This window comes from Parambassis ranga, chromosome 24, assembly GCF_900634625.1.
Source record: "Parambassis ranga chromosome 24, fParRan2.1, whole genome shotgun sequence".
Lineage (NCBI taxonomy): Eukaryota > Metazoa > Chordata > Actinopteri > Ambassidae > Parambassis > Parambassis ranga.
The window spans coordinates 8268313-8289112 of NC_041043.1; the positions used below are offsets into that span (position 1 = coordinate 8268313).

Here is a 20800-nt window from a genome sequence, read left to right on the forward strand (position 1 = left end):
CTTTTAGAGCCAATGCAGCGTGAGATTACTCTGTTTCACCTCTCAAACTGGAAAAGCAGGATGCAGGAGAATGTGCCAGAAATGTCCTAATCGTTCTATGTGAAGAGTGCCCTTCAGCAGATCCTCTTCCGATTTTATTTCTGGAATCAGAGATGGTATTTTAGAGAGGGAGAGAGAGAGAATAAAAAAAACAGAGCAAGTGAGCACATACATTTGGATGCATCTATTCACTGGAGACTAGGAGTATGAGGTTTTGATATTCCTTGGGCTTATCAATGAAATCGCATGTACCTTGGCTCACGACTGTAGCACGGAGGCTTTAAATCCAGATTAGATAACCTCTGGTCTGAATGTCTGCAGGGGCGGCAGCCAAAATTAAGGTTCAGTCCACTTGACCTTCTTGCCAGTGACTACTGTCAGCCTGAGCTAAGGAGAAAGGGGGAAGGAGAGAGAGATGGGTGAGGAATTGCCTCTCTATTGCCAGAAAACTTGACTGGTTCTGTTCCTGAGCTGCAGTTCGTGCTCGGACCCAGAGTGAACAGCATTTACAGGAACAGGGATCAGCCTCAGCATCGTTCATGCCACATCTGGCACTTTGACCCGGTGTACCTGCTGCAAGGCTGGAAGTCTGCTTCAGCCTCATCCAATATTCAACAGGCGGAGTGAACCTGCTCCGAGCTCTATCATTGCTTGTGCTGATGATGCAGATTTGGTTGTTTGGATTGTGGGTGTATGTGTGTCTGCATTAAATCATAATGTATGGGATTTATAGACTACAAGGTTTAAAGGGGTAGTACATGTAAATGTTGCCTTTGCCTAGGTTTTTAGCTGTCTTTTGTAATCGAACAGGAACGTCTCTGTTTGCACAGAGGAGTGTGCATTATCAAGGGTATTGGAGGACACCAATCATATAATTTTACAATACTACAATAACCTCAGTGCAGGTGATCTATATTCCCAGGCTGGAGATGTAAAAACCAAATGAAACCAAATCTATCTGCATGGCCAGATATCTACAAAGTCCAGTAAGTAAGTGATCCTTTCATGTGGCTTAGGGACACTTGAGCCTTGAAAAGATTTGTCCAATAAACAGTCAGCCACTGGGAGATCCGATGCTGCACACAGGCATGGACAAACACACAAAAAACACGTGAAATTGTTTGTATGCATACCTAATGCACCATACAGGACTCTGATGTTATGTGGGACCTTTTGACCTCCTCATCCTCACCATAGCAAATTAACACTCCGGGAGAGAAATCATGGGATTAAGGAGAGAGAGAGAGAGAGAGAGAGGGGAGAGAAAAAAACAAGCTAACAAAGAGAGAATAGGAGTTCTGCTCCGACTAGAGTAAATGGTTATGGTGCAGCAGTGAGATATACAGTAAGTGGCTCTGAGCCCTGGGAGACAGACTGCTGGTGTCACTGTGGTTTTGAGTAAAAGTCAGCAAGTATATGCATATATTTAAACACACAAACACTATATTTATGACACCTTTGTTAGCACGCCGACAGACTAGACTAGATGGTTGTTTGTCATTGTCATCTGTGAGGTCCTGTGATTTATGTGTTTAATGTCTGGCTGCAAACCAGCTAGATTTGATTGAGGATAATAATAAAGTTAAAGACTAATGAAAAAAACATCCTAAGCTTTCTGTATGAACAATTATTGGAACAGTGTTCTCTTTCATAAAGTATGCCTCAGAGTTAAATCCCTTGCATATTTTTCAGTTTAAAGCTGAATTAAAAATTAAGGAAGAAATGTTCAGAAAGTAAGAAGAAGAACAAGAAGAAGTTCTGTTATGGTGCACTGTCAGTGTATTTTACTGTAAAGGTGCATTGATGAACTTACTCTGAAGCTGAACTGGTAACTTGAATGACCAGGGTCACTGACCGAATCAGTAGCTTTTGGCAATAGCTCCCCTCACTGGTGACTAAAAGTCTACTCAACTACAACATGTGATCTCAAACTGAACATGATCAAAGAAGTCAACAACTAATATGATGATTTATTTAAAGAGAAGACATCAAACATTTTGTTACAAGGGAATTTAAGTAAACAGTTTGCAGATTAAATCAATGTTTTCTGCTTTTTAGTGAGCATGAGGAGAATTTGTACTCTTTGTGTTTTTTTATATATATATAAAATTTGTGACAGCATCTGAACATGTCGGCTTGTGATCTGCTAATGCACCTGCATTAACAGATTACACAGACTTGTGCAGGATTTTGGCCGCAGGGAGGCTTTTTTCTGTCACTGTCGGGTGTATGTCTGACGGAGGCAGTGCATTAATGCAAAAGTGACCTATGTCTGAGTGACAGCGTGGTCACTTTAATGGACTGGATGAAGCCAGGAACAGGTTACACTGCAGAAGGGGGCTTATGTTGCTCTGAGCAGCTGCTTTTAAACAAAACAATCTCTCTTCAAAGTGGAGTTTTCAGTCATATTACATCATCTGCAGTTTGACCAGTGTTTTGAAAATTGTAGATTTGTAAATTATGTATGCAATTTATGGGCTGTTTTGAGATCTTCAGCATTCAAACAGACCATGCAATATAATCAAAAGCTCCAGAGAAGCCACTCAGTGGACCATTAGAGCTGATAGTTATGTCAGCTGGTGTAATTTGTTAGGTTCCGTATATTATCGCAGAAACCAGGCGCATAGGAGCACAGATATTGGCTTGGATGTGTGTTTGTCTCATTTTCACCAACTGGACTCTGTCTCTGTGATGCTGCAGAGCAGGGCTGGATCAAGTGAGGTCACAAAAGGCTGCAGAAGGTGAAAGGTGTGTAAGTGATCAAATGTAGATTGGAAGAAGAACACTGACTCCTGGGGTTTGAGTGTGAAATAAGAGAGAGAGAGGCAAAGTCGCCCATTGGTTTGGAAAGAGAGAGAGAGGTGTTGGCTGCAGGGAGCAAAAAAAAGGAATAGGGAAAGCTGGGTCACAGCATGAGGCAGAGAGCACGAAGGCCCATAAAAAGGTGAGATAAGACCCGCTGTGGCAGCAGGGGAGAGGAAACGACAGAATCTTTCCGTTCTGTCTTCATCTTTCCATCAGCCTCACTTCTCCAAGAGTGACTGTACGTCTGTGTGTGTGTACGTGTGTGTGTGTGTGTGTGTGTGTGTATTTGTGTCCAAAGTGAGAACACAGCTTGTTCCTGCATGGGGTAAAGCATAGGCGGCATGCTCCTGTCACAGATAGGTTTCATTTGGTTGAAGGCGAATTGGGTGGAAGCAATACGCAGAATCTGTCATGAAGTGATTTTTTGTGTCTGTGTGTGTTTGTGTATTTATATGTGTGTGTATTCGCATCACGCTCTGTGGGTGGGCATCAACTTCAATTTGAGATTCAGCTCTTACACAAGCCTGTCCATCCCTCAGAATACATCCTCTGCCACGCAATACAAAGCCTACAATGACCGAAAGCTCTCTCTGATGGATTTAATAGTACATCTGTTCAGATGTTTTCCATCAGAGCCCATATGTACTCTCAAAGCTTGCTGCCATGCTGCTCCACTGACCCAGTTTGATGCTGCTCAAATTGGCTATTAATGTATATAATGAGTATTTATCTTCAATCATTTGCAGCCGGCTGGTGAATATAGCGGTCGGCGCTGAATTTTATAGTTAGGATTGTCATATAAGATGAGAATGAGTCCTTTAAACTGTCCTTTCTAAAACAAAGTTTCATGATTGACTTGACTTGTGTCATTGCTGCTAAGGACCTGGAGGTAATAATGTGCCAAAATGTAGCCCAGAGAGGCCGTGGGGTCACAAGCACCTGAGGGTCGAGAAATGCACAAGAAATAAAGGGCAACCCACGGGAATTGACTTTATTTATTTATTTATTTTTTTTAGGTCAACTGGGTGTGTGCATTGTTTACCTTAGGAGAAGATGGCAGCAGAATGCTGATGCAGTATAATGCTCTAATGTTAGAACATATGGGGCTTATGAAGAGAAACGTAAACATTTTTGGAGGATTTGTAGCATATTGTGGCTGATCAGCATGATAAGCATAATGCACAACTAAAGGCAATGTATTTTCAAGAATATGGGCTTGTTCAAAATAGGCCGACAAAATAATAAAAGGTCAGTAACAATCAAGATGAGACATTTTCTCCTAGAACTGCTAAAAAAAAAAGAGCTGTCAAGACTTGGTTATCCCTTCATCCCCAACCGCTCGTCTCCATCCTTCGATTCTCCATCCCTTCATCCCTCCACCTAACTCCCATCAAACCTCACGCTGACTGACAGCCGTCCCTGCGAGGCTCCATTGTCTGAGAAAAACTCACACATATGCACACATACACACACCCACGCAACCATCTGATGCGATGCCGTGACTTCCCGTCAGCGGTGCCGCTCTCGTGTTTTGTTGCGTTCTTCTGACAGGCCGGTGTTGGGTTGTGTTAGCTTGTGAATGTGTTCAGGGCTTCGGGGGTCAGAGCCGCACGGCAGCTTCAGCGCCCAGATGTGGACTCTCCCTGACGTGTCTGGCCAAGCAGAAAGCACCGAGAACAATCCTGCACATGTGCACTAGGTGATAATAAAGACTTGCGTGTGCATAGACACGTAGCGCTCGGCACAATGATGCACCATGTGGAATTACTTAAGTTGGCCTAATTAGACACTAAGGGGTTTCATGTTTGGTGGTGGAGGATGATGGTATGTAGGAAAAACAAAAAGAAATGGCTGCTTCTCTCATACGCTTTACTGTTTTTGGTGAGTAAACTTAAATAAAAACAAACCTCAGAATCTTCCACAAACTTTTAAGATGCATCTGAATGAATTATTTGATCTTGAACAATTTAAACCTATACAGATAATAAGAGAAGAGTTAAAGAGGAGAACATTGATTGACACACAGAACAAAGCAAATCCCCTACTGGCTCAGATTGGACACAGAAACTTTGCCAAGTTAATTGAGGCAGTCAGTATCAACAAACTGAAACAGCTTTTAAGATGAAAGAAAAGGAGATGGAAAGAAATCAGCCGTACGAAAGCAAAGAAAACCCCAGTCACACTTTTAAAATCCAATAAAGTTGAAAAATAGTGTACAATAAAGAGAAATGGAGTACAAACATGTACAGCAGTAGCAGCAGACTAATCACGAGGAAGAACAACAGCAGAACAAAGTCAATATAATTAATGTGTTTGTAGGTATGGCTTGGTGGCTCATGAGAGGAAGACAAAGAGCCTGTTTTCACTCAACAGAACGGGCGCTGTAGCTGCGACTGTCCTACAAAACTACACCCATTTATTAACTGAATAACCAAGGTCTGTTGGAGGTCCTGAGAGCCGTTTGAGGCTTGGAGTTCGTGATGCCACGGAGCAGTAAAAAACAGGCCTGTGTTCAACCAAAAATCTTTTTTTTTTCTTTTTTTTTTAGCAGCACGCCAAGTTCGCACATCTTTCACATGCTGCCAAAATGGGCGGTGACTCCTACGCCTTCCGCATTTTGTCATGATTGTCCTTTTTTTTTTTTAAAAGCCTGTGTGTGTGTAGCAGACCTTCATCTCTGCAGTTAACACTGTCACAATTTCTCCTTGAGCCATCACTTTTTATTTTGCGTCCTACGCTGGGGAACACATTCTTAAAATCTCACAGAGGAAAAGAGCCAGCCAGCTTTAAGCTGTCCACTAAGTCTAAGCTGTGTGTCCACGATATGTCTGAGGTGGTGCTTACTCCTCTGTCTGTTTGCTCAGCTCCAACAAAGCCCATTGTAATTTTTGTATCTTTCCCCTCTTTTCCCCTTGTTCCGTCTTCCTGGAGAAAAGCTTTCTTTCACCGGGGAAAAAAAAGGGGGAAGCTTAAAAAAAGAACAAGGGGATAGTTTTAACAGAAAGAAGCAAAAGGACAGAACAGCCGCCTGTGGATGTGGCCTGTCAGCAGAGCGTTTGTGTGAAAGGGTATCGATCCGAGCAGGTGAACCAGTGGTTAGCTCGGGTTTGGAGTGTATGAAGATTAGCTCTGCCTCTCTCTCTTTCTGTCTTTTCTCTCATTCCCTTCTCATTTCTCTGTCCCTCCTTATCGTCCTCCTCCTCCCCCTCCCTGGCTCGCCTCCCTCTGCCCGCCTGCCTGCTGCTTACAAACACACAGCTCATTTCTGTCTGTCGGCTCGTCATCTTGCCTGCTCACTGGAGCCTGCTGCTGCTGCTGAAGACTGAGAGGACCTGAGACACGCATGTGGCAGCCTGCCAACCTGTTTGTGTGTTTTGGATCACTGGTGTCTTTATCCAGCAGCTCTGTCTATGTGTGTGTGTGTGTGTGTGTGTGTGTCTGAGAGCAGAGATCTGGTGGGCTGGTATATATGGATGAGCACTAAACATGTTTCCAAGTATCTCCTTAATCACACAAGTTCCACCTTCACACTAATTGATCTGCCCATTGATTTTACAATCCTCTCACGCCATGCCCAAACAGCGTACGTTCCACTGAGTGTGTGGAAAAGTGAACTTGTAGGAAGGAAGAATTTGAGAGCTGGGCAGCAACCAGACGAGTGGCAGCCCCATCAGTCTTGGTAATTGAGTTATACTTTCCCATTTAACTCAGTAGTTTCCTTTGACCAAGAGGAAACTTTTCTATTTTGCATTTTGTTTTGCATTTTCCAGCAGTGCTTATTGACTCAGGAGCAGCCAAGGCCTGCTGAACGGCAAACATTTTATCTATGGCTGCTTGTGCGGTAGTATATTCACATGCAGGCATTCAAGGTCCTAACTAAAAAGTTCTCATCATTATTTAAAGCTTTCATAAGTAGGAATTAAAAAAAATATTTCTATGTTTATTAATTGGATTGGATTGTAAGGTAACTTAATTCTCTCTCATTTTTTGTCACTCTGTTGAAATCAATAAGTGCTTTTTCATGCTATCCTTACCTTGCTATCTTCCTAATGTAGCAAAAATTCTATTTGTGAGCGGATACCATCTAATTCATTCACACTCTTGGGCCTAATCTGCCATTTGTAAATTACTTTTTCCAGCTAACGTTATGCAGATGCACACAGGGCAGCTGGCTAAGCTTGATATGCCCACTAATGCTATTATAGCAAAACACTGCTGGCGAGGTGGCTTCATGTGCTGATCCATGGTACAAACACATGTGTTGTGTCCCTTATTGTAACATTCAGTTCAGCTTCATTCACAAATCATACAGAGTAGGTTCTCTATTGATGGAAAGCAGTATACACACACACAACCACACATTAATGTACATAATTGTGCCAGCGAGCACAGGCATCCAGATGCTGACTGCAGTTCACTTCACTACTGTCCACATGTGTCACTGCTAACTGCTTTCTCCCATCTCCTTCCTTCCTTTGTCCACCCCCTACCCCCCATCATCCTCCCCCCTCCTCCTCCTCCTTTGTGCATCTAGGTGTAGCAGAGGTGATAGTTCTGGTGGGAGGGCGTCAGGCTATCGGGATGAACCAGCGTTCCTTGACAGCAGTCACCTGTTTTAACCCCCAGAACAGTAAGTGGTACCCTCTGGCCAGCCTGCCCTTCTACGATCGTGAGTTCTTCAGTGTCATCTCGGCGGGAGACAACATCTACCTTTCAGGTGAGCTAAATTGCTCGCTCCAGCAGTTCAATTGTTGCTTTCCTGTGGCAGACGTTTAGCAGCGCAGAGCTTGCACAACTCTCTTTTGTCACTTTACAGATTGCAGGTCTGAAAGGTTATCCTGCTAATTAACTCATAGAAAGGATAAACCAGGATTCCATTGCCTTAAATATGAAAATATAATTATCTTTGCTTACTGTCAGTACGTTCTGATTACTTTTGCAAGACATTAACTTCTAGAATACTTACTTTTAAATATGAGTCCTTTTACTGTTCAGTGTTCAGTACAACAAACATATAAAAAAAATCCCTCCTTGAACTGAGTTCATTTTATTTATCTCTGTAAAAGCAGCTTTTTTGACAAACTCAGGGCAAGGAATCCAACATTTTAGTCAACACAGACAGAAATGCACTTTTTAAACACAGATGATAAGTGCTGAGATCAAGATCCAGGAGAGCTCATTAATAGACATTACAGTGTGATTATACTCTCAGATGTTTTGTTTTGTTGAAGTCAATAATGTATTGTGACAAAGGTCTCCACGCACGATCACTTTATTGAGAATGTTTTCCCCCTGTGGTCACTGTGATTCAGCAAAGCAAAGCAGTCTTTCTCACTTCGTGTGACCTTTTTTGAAACGGTTAGAGTTTTAAAAGCAGGGCATCCTCAAAGCTTACTTATATGTTGCATTGAAAGCTTTGCTCAGAAGAGTCTGTTTTTGTGTAGAATTTCTCTTCTGTTTACTTTCTGTGGAAAGCTTTTTTTGAACTTCTTTTTTTTTATTATTTTTGGGCTTCACAGTTGCTGCAGTATTCTGCACTTTATTTTGTTCCATCGTGGCACACTGTGCTCTCTGTGACTCCCTCTATGAGACACCTTTAAGTTGCTCCTCCAGTGGTAGCCTTAGAATTTCTCCCTCCACGGTCCATTTGTGCGAGAATCTTGCACGGTACTCAGACCTTCACATTGCACCGTGGAAATGCAACAGGATTTGTCCTGCGTGTACCTTTCCTCTCCCTCTTTTCATATAAATGTAAATTTGTGTTTGGGCATTGGAACAGGTCTGTATGTGTCTGCTGGGAGTCAGACAGCCAGCGGGGAAATCAGGGTTGTTCTTGCTAGCCAATCAACAGGCTTTGGTCTGTAACCTTCCTCACACTCTGAACAGGGTCACTGAGTCATGGCTGGTGTTACATGTCAAACCACGCGACTAACAGCGCGGCTTTGAAGAGAACAGTGCAAGTTTCTTGGTTGGATGGTTGAGTCATCAAAACAGCAGCAAACATCTTTGTCTTTTCAAGTTGTTTGTCACTGTATTAGAGGGAGAAAAAAAATGATATTTGAATCATATTGTAGGAACTGCATGGAGAATGTGCACTCCTCTTCTATAAATCTTGCTGCAGATCAGAGAGTGTAATAAAAGACAGGCTGTCTGCATCCAGGAACGGAGGGCGTATGAGGACAGGGAGCGTAAGAGAGGCACAAACAGACCCTTTAAGTGTGGAAGGAGATGCAGGAAGCTCTGAATTCAATCTGCCTGATATTACAAGGCGTGAGGCTACCACAGTCATGGATGTAGACGTGAGAAACATTAACACTAAAATATCCTACATATATCTGAATGACATATGTAACATTCACATATCTGCACAAACAAAACAAAAAAGACGGAATATCATTGTCCGCCTTGTGAAGATTAATTTCCCACCAGAAATAATTGAAACTACACTGAGTGCAAAGAAATATACAATAATCATAAGCTTTGGTTGAAACCTGATGCGATGATCATCATAATTGTCCTTTATGCCCACTGTAATACCTTTTATGTCATACATTTCAGGTGGCACCGAGTCGGGTGTGATGGTGGCTGATGTGTGGTGCTACATGTCCCTGTTGGACAACTGGAACCTGGTGTCCCGCATGACTGTGGCTCGGTGCAGACACAACAGCCTGGTATACGACGGCAAGCTGTACACCATAGGAGGACTGGGCGTATCGGGGAACCTGGACCATGTAGAGAGGTAAGAGCCGTGCAAACTAAACGGCAGCTTGCATCCCAAACACAACAAAACACCTCCAGCAGCTCCCAGCTGGGTGGCTGCACGGTCCCTCATGGACAAGCCTCAAAAGTATTAGGTGGATCCTGAACAGTACAGTTTGAGCAAATAAATATTCACGCTGCGCGGTGAAACAGTGGCAGATGGTGTGGCGTGCAGTAGTGCGGTGCAGCATATTGCAAAAGTGGTTGGACAGGTTTGTTAGCATTTTCTGTGAGAGCAGAAAAAGGTGCAGAGGAATGAATTTGAGCTGGAGCATATTAAATGGTCACAGACGTGAGACGTGGTGCTGTGGAGTGACAGAGCGCCTCTCACTTGTTTGTGAGTGGAGCATGAGTGAGAGGATTTGCTTTCACAGATCAGAGCTGTACAGTGTGTCTGATTCCATCGACTCCAGTAACAGCACATCACCAGCGCTTCATTTGAAGGTCGCACATTGTGCTCTGTCTTCTATTTTTTTTTCAGTATCTGCTTTCAAAGTGTTCTCATGGTGCATAATAAATTTCTAGGAGGATAAAATGTGAACAGGGATAGCCCAGACCTAATAGTTGGATTCATTTTTTTTTTTTTGCTTCCCATCCCTTTATTTTTCACTCCAACCTGGGCCGATGGGTTCGCTCCAGCAGACAGAGAGGGGGCTACCTCCTCTCCACAGTAGAGCAAGATTAACCAAAGCAATCAAAAGAACATTACTGAGTATATTAGAGCAGGCCGCTGCCGCTCATTACCTAGCAGCTCAATTGATCTCTAAAGCTGTTCGCAATGCACAACAGTCCTCCAAATGAAACAGCCTAATTTGATATTTCCCCATAATGCTGCCATACAGTGTCGTTATGACAGGCAGTAGATGGAGTATTTGCCCCGTAATGGAAATGCATTTGATTCCTCTGTCTCTGAGCTGCTTAATTTGAGAGCTGCCGATGCATCTAGGGCATTCAGGGCTCCGAAGAAATCAGTGTTTCACAGTGTTATGTGTTTGTGTGTGTGTGTGTGTTTCTTACTCTTTCTCCGTGCCCTTGTGTGTATTTTGGTGCAATCATGAAGCTTCTCCAAGGCCCTCAGCAACTGGACTCAATTATCAGCACCGTAAAACTTTAACCTACTTTGCCGCTCTCCAAGAACTACCAGAGGCCTCTTCTGCACGGTATTACCGCCATAGTAGCACAGAAGGCTGCGCACGCTCGGGAGAATTAACCCACACACCGAGCAAAGCAGCTGAGCTCGGATTGATTAGGCGGGAGACGCATGGAGCTCAGACTGAAGCAAACCATTTTTAAACACAGGGTCAGGTTTGTTATCAATAACCTCATCATGTAAAAGCCAACAGGTTCCTAAAGCTGTTCGAGCAGATTGTCAGAGCATTCAACGTGCTTGTTTCTAAGCAACCCAGGCTTTTATTTTTTTTTTTTTTTGTGGACCGAGTGTCAAAATTGAGTGGGAAGGGCTAAAGACTTTCTATTCTAGAAAATGTATGGATGTGTGTGTTTTAAAGGCGGCACACACACACAGGGAGGTCATCCGAGATGTTCTGTTTATTATTATTATTACGTTTGACTGTTTGATTATTATTTGTATGTGAATCAAATGGTGTGTTGATGCGTTATCAGTCAGAGGACGGGCTTTGTGCAATAACTGCTTCTCATTGTTTAAGTAATGACTCGAGGTAGCCCTGCTTTGTCATAGATTATGTCTTTTGTTGAGAGAAAATTGTTTCTTTCTTTGTCCTGTCAATGTTCACACAACACAGCTCAGGTGGCCAGCTGGAAGCAGACAAGTTACTGTGAGGCAAAGACTGCAAGAGAAATAGTTTTAAAATGTTTCTGTTAAGTCAACACCCCTTAGATCTGCACAAATATTTACTTGTGTCATACGTCAAATTTCAATCACAGTTAATACTTTAATGATTAATGATGCACTTCACACTGCGATCATTAATTCTTTTATGCTTTTGCTCTGCTGCTTTGAATGGCTGGGGAGGGTACACAATCACAATGACAGCGTTTTCACGCGTCATGCATGAAAAGACCCAAAATAAACACTGTAAGCAGACTGCACGATTACTATCAGTGGAATATTTAAGAACAATTATAGAACGGAGCATTGCTTAGAATTCACTGCAGTGCTTTTTTTTTTTTGATCCGTTTAAGCAGCTGATTACCGTAACTGCTCTCACTGTATATCTGTCCATGTTTATGTTCTCTCATTTTCTTTTGTGATAATCATTACAAATGCATTATTCATGCTACAGGTTTTCATTTGTGTCATTCCTGTAATCTACTATTGTTGTAAGCGTCCTTTTCCAATACGCTTTGTTGATGAAACGCCCAAACATTGGCAGCTGCATATGTTTTTTTATGAAGACCAGAACATTATCCATATTCTGTGTGAAGACTGTATCAGCTGGAGAATAATTGAGGTATTATAAAGGTTGGAAATATTCTACTTCCTGCTGATAAAACCTGATTATCTAGAAGAAATTGCATCCGGTGAATGTGAAATGTTACATTTCCAATAGGGAGCATATTACTGTATGCACTTGTAGCCACCTTCAATATTCTTTTTGTGTTCTGTGATTGAATAACATTATATGGACACATAATGTTCAAGTCACAAAAGAAGATTCAATAGATGTATCTGTCGCCTTAATGCTAATTAATCAGAGCGGTCGTTGTGTTGGACCACCGTTACACTGCTCTGGACACTAACAGGCTGAGTGTAGCATTAATACTATTAAAAGGCAACGTGTCAAAGCCATAATGGTAACAACTAAAGCACAGCTTCAGTAACAGTGGCAGCTGTGCAGATCCAGTCTGGCTTAGAAGCTGCCAGTAAGAGAGCTGGTGACCTCCTCTTGCTTTTTTTTTCTCAGCCTGAGAGCCATAGCTGAGGGGGAACTGGCTCACATTCTTCTATAATACATGATGCTGTAGCATAATATAATACAACTCAGCCCTTCTCCATGGGTCTGGAGGGAAAACAACGCTTTCTTGCTGTGACCTTTTGACACATATGTACCTTGGATATTTCCTATCATCTTAATGGAAAGTAATGAAAGACAGATGCTGCTGTAATTGTGGATGTTTACACATCCTCCTTTTCATGCACATGACGCAGCACAAGTTGGTTAATATAAAATACATAAACAATGTGAAGGAAACAGTATGGGGGGGGGGGGGGGGGGGGGGGGGCACAATTTGTGTCTTACTATTGTGTGCATGTTTGTTTTGCTGAGAAGGATTGAACAATTTCAAAGATTAAGGAGGATTTGTGAACAACAGGCAGCTGGTCTGTCAAATCGACTCAGAAGACAGGTGCTATAAATCATACACGATCTCAACAGCCTGGTGAAGAGCTTGACAGATTAACAACAGCAATTTGATAAGGCTCATAAACCGGAGTTTAATGCCTCAGATTAGCTCACTGTAATAAGGCACTGGACAAAAGAACCATTAGAAAGATTATTCATCAACACAACCTCACTGTTTTTACCATGGAAGCTGAACTGTTTTTTTTTCCTTTTTTGTCGTCCCATTTGTCGTCCCACACACTAGACCCTAAACTTTTATATATTTACTCATTGCTTAAGCCTCCTAGCCATAAAATAAAAAAAAATGAAGGATTGCTGCGATCACTTTCAGGCCATTTCTGTAGGCATTTGTACGTATCTGCTTTGATAAATGAGCCCCATTAACTGCTGATCCTTTATTTTGTGGCTAACCACCAGATTTGGCAGGTGTGGTGCTGCTGCGAGACACAGTTGGCTCCACTGCAGCTCAGTACTGTGGGGCCAGAACTCTAAAGATAGTAGAGGCTTCAACAGGAAGGCAGACAGTCCGCAGCAGGACTAAATCCTGGCCAGTGGAGATAAGGGAACCTAAGGTTTGTGTGTGTGTGTGTGTCGCCTCTGCACAAGAAGAAAGAACCGGACGTATCTGAAGTGCAGTTGTAATATGGAGAGTTAATATTGTTCCGAAATCATTAGGCGATGTATGTGAGCGGCTGTCTCGTTTGATATGCAGGTGGCTGCTGGGGATTGTGTCTGAAGGCTGGGAAATGGCATGAAACAGCAAGAGTTGATTTGCTCCACTCATAGATTGATTGATGCAGAGATTGTTTACACACACACAGTCTGGTTATGTATGCATTTCTGAGCATTGTTCTGTAGTTCCTTGCGTATACATACTTAACACATATGTTTATTTGTGTGTCTTGTCTGCATATATCAGCTTGCAGAAGCCAAGGTCTCTCACCTTCTGGCTCTGACTCTGAGCACCCTGGCACCTAATTTGCAGTCCTTCCTGCTTCCCTCGCTTCCCCATCTCTCCATCCATCTCACTGAGGGTTTCACGCTCCTAACCGTGAAATTCACTCACATTCACAATTATGTCTTCAATCAGAGCCATCTCAAAGCTACTAGGATGCAGCCTTTCTTTGGGAACGGCAGGAGGTCCAAATCAACACTCAAAGGACCGAACAGCCGTATTCCTGTCTCTGCTCTCCACACTAATGACTGACAGATTTTTTAGAGATGGGAGCAGTCGAGTTCGGGAGGCTTTTAACTTGCAATCAGGTACCCTGGGTCTGCATGCTCCTCAGCATGTTGATCTTTTGGCAAACCAATATGATTGCAGATATTGAATAATTCATGGGTGTCTAATGATGTGTCAATCACAGATGGTTTTGTTTTATTTATTGCACACTATGCACAGGTTTGTGTGTCCTCCCAAGCTCCATTGCAAGTTAATATTGCATGAAGACTGTTAGCAACATGACACTGAGTACAGCAACTAGCTTTCCTCATCAAGCATGTTGTGCCGTTTGGCTAACAAGTTTGAAGGAGAGAGGAGGAATAGTTTATAGAGTTTCAAACTGAAACGACCTTTTACATTGCGTGCGTGCCTGTAAAATGGGGCGGTGAAAGTACTGTATGTGTTGTTTTTCAGGTTCATTTGTTGTTGTTGTTGTATCAGCATCATTGCACTGTACCACTGTGTATAATTATCTGGGCATCTGTCATTGAGTGCTGAGGGTCAGGAGTGTGTGTGTGTGTGTGTGTGTGTGTTTGTGTTTTCCCATGAAGGTTGTCAAGCTGTAGAGTGGTCAGCCTTTATATACTCCGTCCTCCATGTAAGTTTTTCAGTTTATCTGTGAGTGCCGTTGTACTTTTGACCAACGTAATGGGCCGTTTCAGTGATGTTTGCTTAGCCTAATGCAGGAGGCATATGTAAAGCCTTGATGACCTTGCAGAGGAGCACTGAATGGCTCCCGGGAAATTTCCTTCTGCTCAAGCATGACCAAGAACATACAGCAAGATGGAGACTCCAGCGGGAGATTTCATCATACCTCATGCTAACCACAGTTAAAGTCTTCTGTGGGCCGCTCTCTGAACTGCCAAGTCCTTAAGTATACTCGCTTGCCCGCAGGTGGTGCACTCACTGGGTTCCCAGTCATCCAGATGAGCTTCCCCCTTCGTGGTAGAACACCAGGGGTTGGACCAAACATTGCATCACATGCGTTAAAGGAAGAGGTCTCAGTTGAGTTTGTCCATGTGAGTGCACTGCTTCTGTTGTTTTTCCAGACAGAAACAAGATGAAAAGCTGTTTGCTCCTTTTGAAATTCACTCAGCACACAAATACAGTCCTGCACCCTTTAGAGTCAGACAGAGAATGACTTGCAGATGGAGGTCCTTTGTTCATTTTAGCTTCCTGCCCAACAGCACTCTCTTTTGGAGATGCTGAGGAAATAACCAGGAGGGCAATGATGCTAATAACAACAGAGCGTCCCACCGCTCTGCAGCCCCGGGTGTCCTGGACCCTGCAGGGAAACCGTCAAACAAAGCGGGAAGGAGAGAGAAGAGGAGCAAGCCAAGAAGATTTTAGCAGAGCAGAGCCAAGGGGAGAGGATGAGAGGGGAGTGTAGATGCAGCCGCCCCAGGTGGGCCTGTGAGCTCTGCACATTCACAGTCACAGTGGAACCAATGGACTCGTGTGAAGACGCCCCTCCAACCCTCTCCACGGCAGTAATGAACTGATGAGATGTTGTGCATGTCTTTTATATGTCCGTGTGTGTTAGTGTGTGGATCTGTTTCCACGTACTAGGTCAGACAGCGCCTGGAGCTAGTTGTTAAGGAGGGAAGGGGGTTATCGGTAGTGGGGGGCTGGGCAGCCGGCCTTGGTAGGCGCACAGCGTGGCACTGTGGTCGGGGACAACAGGCTCCCAGAGCCCCCTTGCTGAGGCAGTTCCCCCCTGTGGAGCTAATCCCCGCTCCTCAGGATTAACCAACTTCACAGCGATGGCCCCTACTGCGCTGTCAAGGCATCGGTTCACCCTCCATCGCTGCCCCCACCACAACCCTCCCTCACATTCACACACACGTTTACCCCTCCATGGCACCCCACATGTCACTGTTGATTTCCACTTTCTCTCCACACGTCTCTCCCTTCTCCGCTCGGCCTCTATTTTTGCATGTTATAGTTCATTTACCCCGAATCCTGTTTACGTGACATCACTGCAAAATATTTTTCAAACGTGGTGCTGCAGAGATATGCAGGTGTATTTTTTTATTTTATTTCATTTCAGCACAATAGAAAAAACCTACTAAGAAACTCTTGCAAACTTTCTAGAGTTGTGTAATCACAATCACAATGACACCAGGACTGCAATATTCTGTGTTAAAATTACATTGTTATTAGGAGATATTGCAGCACTGACTACATAGCAAACAACTGGTAAATTAATTGAAACTTGAAACTTGTTTAATATCTATTATATGAGTATTATTTCACAGCTCCATGGAGCAGCACCTGCTCATTTTTAAGGCTTTAGGGTAAAAGCCAGTGGGCCAAAATCAGGCAGATCACTGTGTCACATCCCTCTCATATTTCTCCCTCATCTCCCTCTATCCTCCCCCACACTTGGTTTCCTCTTTTAACCGCAATCTCCAACCTCTCCTGCACTCTCTGTCCCATTGCTCCCTCTGTCTCTTCACAGTGCTGATTAGGTGGGCAGGAAGATGATGGGTGTATTTGGGGCCTACGAGGCCGGTGATGTCGTATCTGTCTGACATGCTCGAGCAAAGACAGTGTCTCCTCTTCATTGTCTTCTAATGGGGCACTGGGGTCTTGGAGACATAGAGGTAGATGGTGCATGGAGTACGTGTGTGTGTCAGTGTGTGTGGGTGACAGTTACAGAGAAACATTGGCGAGTTGGAGGCAGGTGTGCCCGAGGATGGTATTAAGGAAAGGCAGAGGGAGACTGCAGGTAATGAGTAGTACGAGCTGTATGTGCTTCTGCCTCGTTGATAAACGAGGGGCTGGTACTTCGGACAATTTTCAGCCTTTACCAACAGGCAAGCCATTTTTCCTCTCACCTTCTTTCTACTTCTGTGCTTTTTTTCTCCCTTTCACCTTCCATTTCTCACTCTCACAGACACACTCAGACGCACTTATATTCCTCTTGAAGACTTACATTCTCTCTTGTCCCTGCCACCACTCAGTCAGCCAACCAGACGCTCAGGTTGCAGCAGAATGTTGCTGGCTAATTATCACTGGTTAGGATGTGACAGATGCTGCCAAGATGGTTGGCAGTCAGTTCGGTGTCCCCACTCAGGAGGAAGCAACAACTGACCTTTAGAAAGTATAGCCCTGGCAAACCTTTGCAATATCCAGACACCGCACCTCCCCTGCACCCAGGGATGGATCAACACCAGAGGTGGGAGGGTTTGTTGTTAAATATAGATTCGTCCTGTGTGTGCATTTGACCAAGGTGAAGGTGCAGAATGAGCACAAACACAATGCTATTTTCAGGTATTGTGCAGCTACTAAATACATAATAGAGCTTGTTTGTTGAGGCTGCATATATAGAAGAATTTAAAAACCTGCGATATTGACAGAAAAATTTATGTTGTAGGTATTATTATGTATTATGTTGTGTATTTGTAGTTTAAGTATTTTAGTAATGAGTTGATGACTCATCCTGCACTCCTTCACTTGAAGCATCATCATCGCCTTCCACCTTCAGTTCTGTCCATTATTAAATTGCCAATAGAATCTGCAGGTATGCTGTGGTGTCTGCAACATATAGCCTCTTTTTTTTCTGTGTTGAGTTAGCAGCAAGCTCCACACTGTCTGTGCTGATGCATAATGGTAGCGGGTGCTCATCAGTGCCAAATTATTGTACCAGAGACTTAAAATTATCATCTTTCAGGAAAATCTATTGTCTTGTAATTGTCATTATTGCATGCAGATTGTGAGTTTATACTAAAACATTTGGAGGAAAGTCCCACCCACGGACAGACACCACTTACTGTGTGGAGTGCAGGATGAGTTTCTCCACAGCTTCGCCTGTCACATATACATAAATTATACAGAGATATGATATCATATGGCTGAAAAGACGTCACATTAAAAAGCATAACACACGTCAGCAATTTAATTAGATAAATTAGCCATAAAACTATACTTTAAGGGCAGCCAGCAAGTCCTTGGACCCTCTTTCTAATATTAATTCAGCCAATATATTGATCTAATGATTAACTAGCTCACATATTCCCCTTTGTTTATGTCATTCTATATTCTGCCTTTTTCATCTTTTTTCTTCTAACAATTTAGGTGTCAATTTTAATTTTAACATCCCGCCCTTTCCACCACCCCCAGACCCCTGCAGTGCTGCCCTACTTGGCTGCGATCTACACAGGGGGCTTACTTTGGTAATGAAGTGGGGTCTCCGTCTTCCATCTCCCATCTAGTTTTGAAGAGCGCAGTAATTGGTGTACGACCTACACCACCAGCAGCACTCATGTCCCCTGTCCTATGTGACATTCCCATCCAATTAAATCTGCGTCTACACACACACACACACACACACAAAATAGGCAGCACCCACACAGACACTAAAAAAGCACACACACTCGCTATTATCATGACTCCCTAACTTCTCTTCCTCATAGATTTTCAAGGTGCCTTTTCAAGTTTGTTCTACGCCGTATCTGCAATTTGTTCACATACAGCATGTGTATGTGTGTATACATACATTGCCAGATTGTACTGACTGCTCAGGAAACAGACTAGTACTCAGAATGAGTTCATTTTCAGGGATTATGGGTAAATCTGTGTGGCCAGTGGATGGATTGCTCTCTGTCTCACACGGATTAGCTGAAGGTGACACTGAGGTGGCAGGTCTGTGTCCATCTGTGTTTGTATGTGCTGCCATGGGTGTGTGTGTGTGTCTGTGTGTATTTATGCATAGTGTGTACAAGTATGTCTGTGTTATTAGCCTGAACTGTGCTGCGATCCATCAGAGTTAATGAGTTGTGTGTATGTGTGTGTGTGTGTGTGAGAGAGAGAGCTCTCCAACAGTGATGGCAGCAGAGTGTGTTGTGTGTGTGTGTGTCTTTGGATTGACCTTGACTTCAGTCTGTCAGATGAACACACTCCCAGGCCCATCATACAGAGAGCAAGACTCCATCAGATCCCCAGATGTCATTATACACAATCTGTCAGATGTGTGTACTGTGAGCAAATAACAAGCATAACAGTGCCGCCCTTGAGGGGATTGAGGGAGATTTGAGAGTTCATGAATGAGGAAGTGTGTCAAAGGTTAAATCAAGTGTTTTTTAACCTGAGGGTCAGCACCTGAGTGTGTGTGTAAATCTGACAGGTCACAAGACACTAAGGAGATCATTGAAGATCTCATTTTTGTCTGTCTTTTGACTAATTTTGAGTGTTGTTGGATACATTTGTGACACAAACTTAATGGCAGCTACAGCAAAACAACATTTAACAACACTTTGTGAGTGTTCTGGGGCCAGTGGGGTAACTTTAAAAGTTAAATGCTGTCAGCACTTTGATGCTTCCTTCGTTATATTATGTGAGTTGTTTGCATGGATGACAGGTTTAGTTTGTTTTTGTGGAGCCATACTGATGTGATTTGCGCAGAACACAGCAGGAGCTTCCTAAAAAAAGGACATGGATGGCAGCATATATGTACCATTCTGGGCCTTCACATATGAATATTGATCAGTCTGACCACAGGACAGTTTTCTACTGCACCTCAGTTCTTCTTAAACACAGTTCTTCACACACAAATATACATATGTATTAGTACCATCTAATAGTCATATAATAAAACTACCGCAAAAACATTTCCCTGCTTTATTTTGGAAGTTTCGAGAAAGAGAAATTCACAGCACCACACTCATGTGTTCAAATGAGGACCGACCGCTGTTACGTCTCCTTGTGCATGTCAGCAAAATGATATGCTTCCTGTAGGATGCAAATACCCAAACATTTACATTTCTGCGCTGTGCTGAGCACAGGTAGGACTCAGTAGATTCCACCATCAGACATTGATTAGCAACCTGGGGAGAGGGAACACAGGTAGAAGCAGCTGTCACATGCAGAGAAAATCAACACGGGGAACAGAGGCGCATACAAACGAGTTCAAATTAGTTGTCACAAAGCTGCCGTTTTTGTTTTCATCTCTGACAATTTGCGTGGGGTTGTCTTTTTGTGAAATGGAGCGAACGTGTGGAGGACATCGGTATATCCAAAAACACAAGGATAAACTGACAATTTACATGTTAAATTAAATGTTACGATGTCAGGCGCAACAATTTAGTACATCTCTGTGATTACCTTTACTGCACTGTAAGGCTATAAATGCACAAATCCCTTAGCAACCGCATATACTGGCAACATGATTCTTTTGTTACTATTAGAAAACCATTGGACTTTTGAATGACAAACATAAGCCTCAGCTGCTCCAAGTCTAAATAACATTTAACCAATGGGTGCGTGGCTGACGCTCAGTATATATGTGTATGTGTCTGAGCGCTGGTGGCCAAAAGACAGCAGGGTGATATTGGAGGTGTGGGCACAGGCCTCACAGTTTCTGTGATGTGCTCTGGCACACAGATGGCAGCTGACACAACACAGATAGACTCTGTCCTCTCACACCCACTCTCATTCCTCCTCCCTCCTTTCACTCTTTCATGCCTCTATTGTCTAACTTCATAGGCAAATTTACAGATTAGTAAAATATGTATATTATCACTGCTTCTCTTTCTTTACCTATTTCCTTCCCTGTCATCTTGCCCAGGTGTAAGTAACGCATTTTGGATGAGATACTAGCAAAATATGCAAAGAAGCAGGAAGTCACAGATGACTGGTTTCCAATGAACAT

At 43.2% G+C, this 20800-nt stretch overlaps 1 protein-coding gene across 2 annotated transcripts in view; it reads left to right on the forward strand.

Moving 5' to 3' along the window:
• klhl29 (kelch like family member 29) overlaps positions 1-20800 on the forward strand; it is a 181892-nt gene that overhangs the window by 143111 nt on the left and 17981 nt on the right. For both annotated transcript variants that reach the window (XM_028397210.1, XM_028397211.1), the window contains exons 11-12: positions 7379-7561; positions 9403-9583. In XM_028397210.1, coding sequence (XP_028253011.1) covers positions 7379-7561; positions 9403-9583 — 364 coding nt within the window. The remainder of the gene's footprint in view (positions 1-7378; positions 7562-9402; positions 9584-20800) is intronic.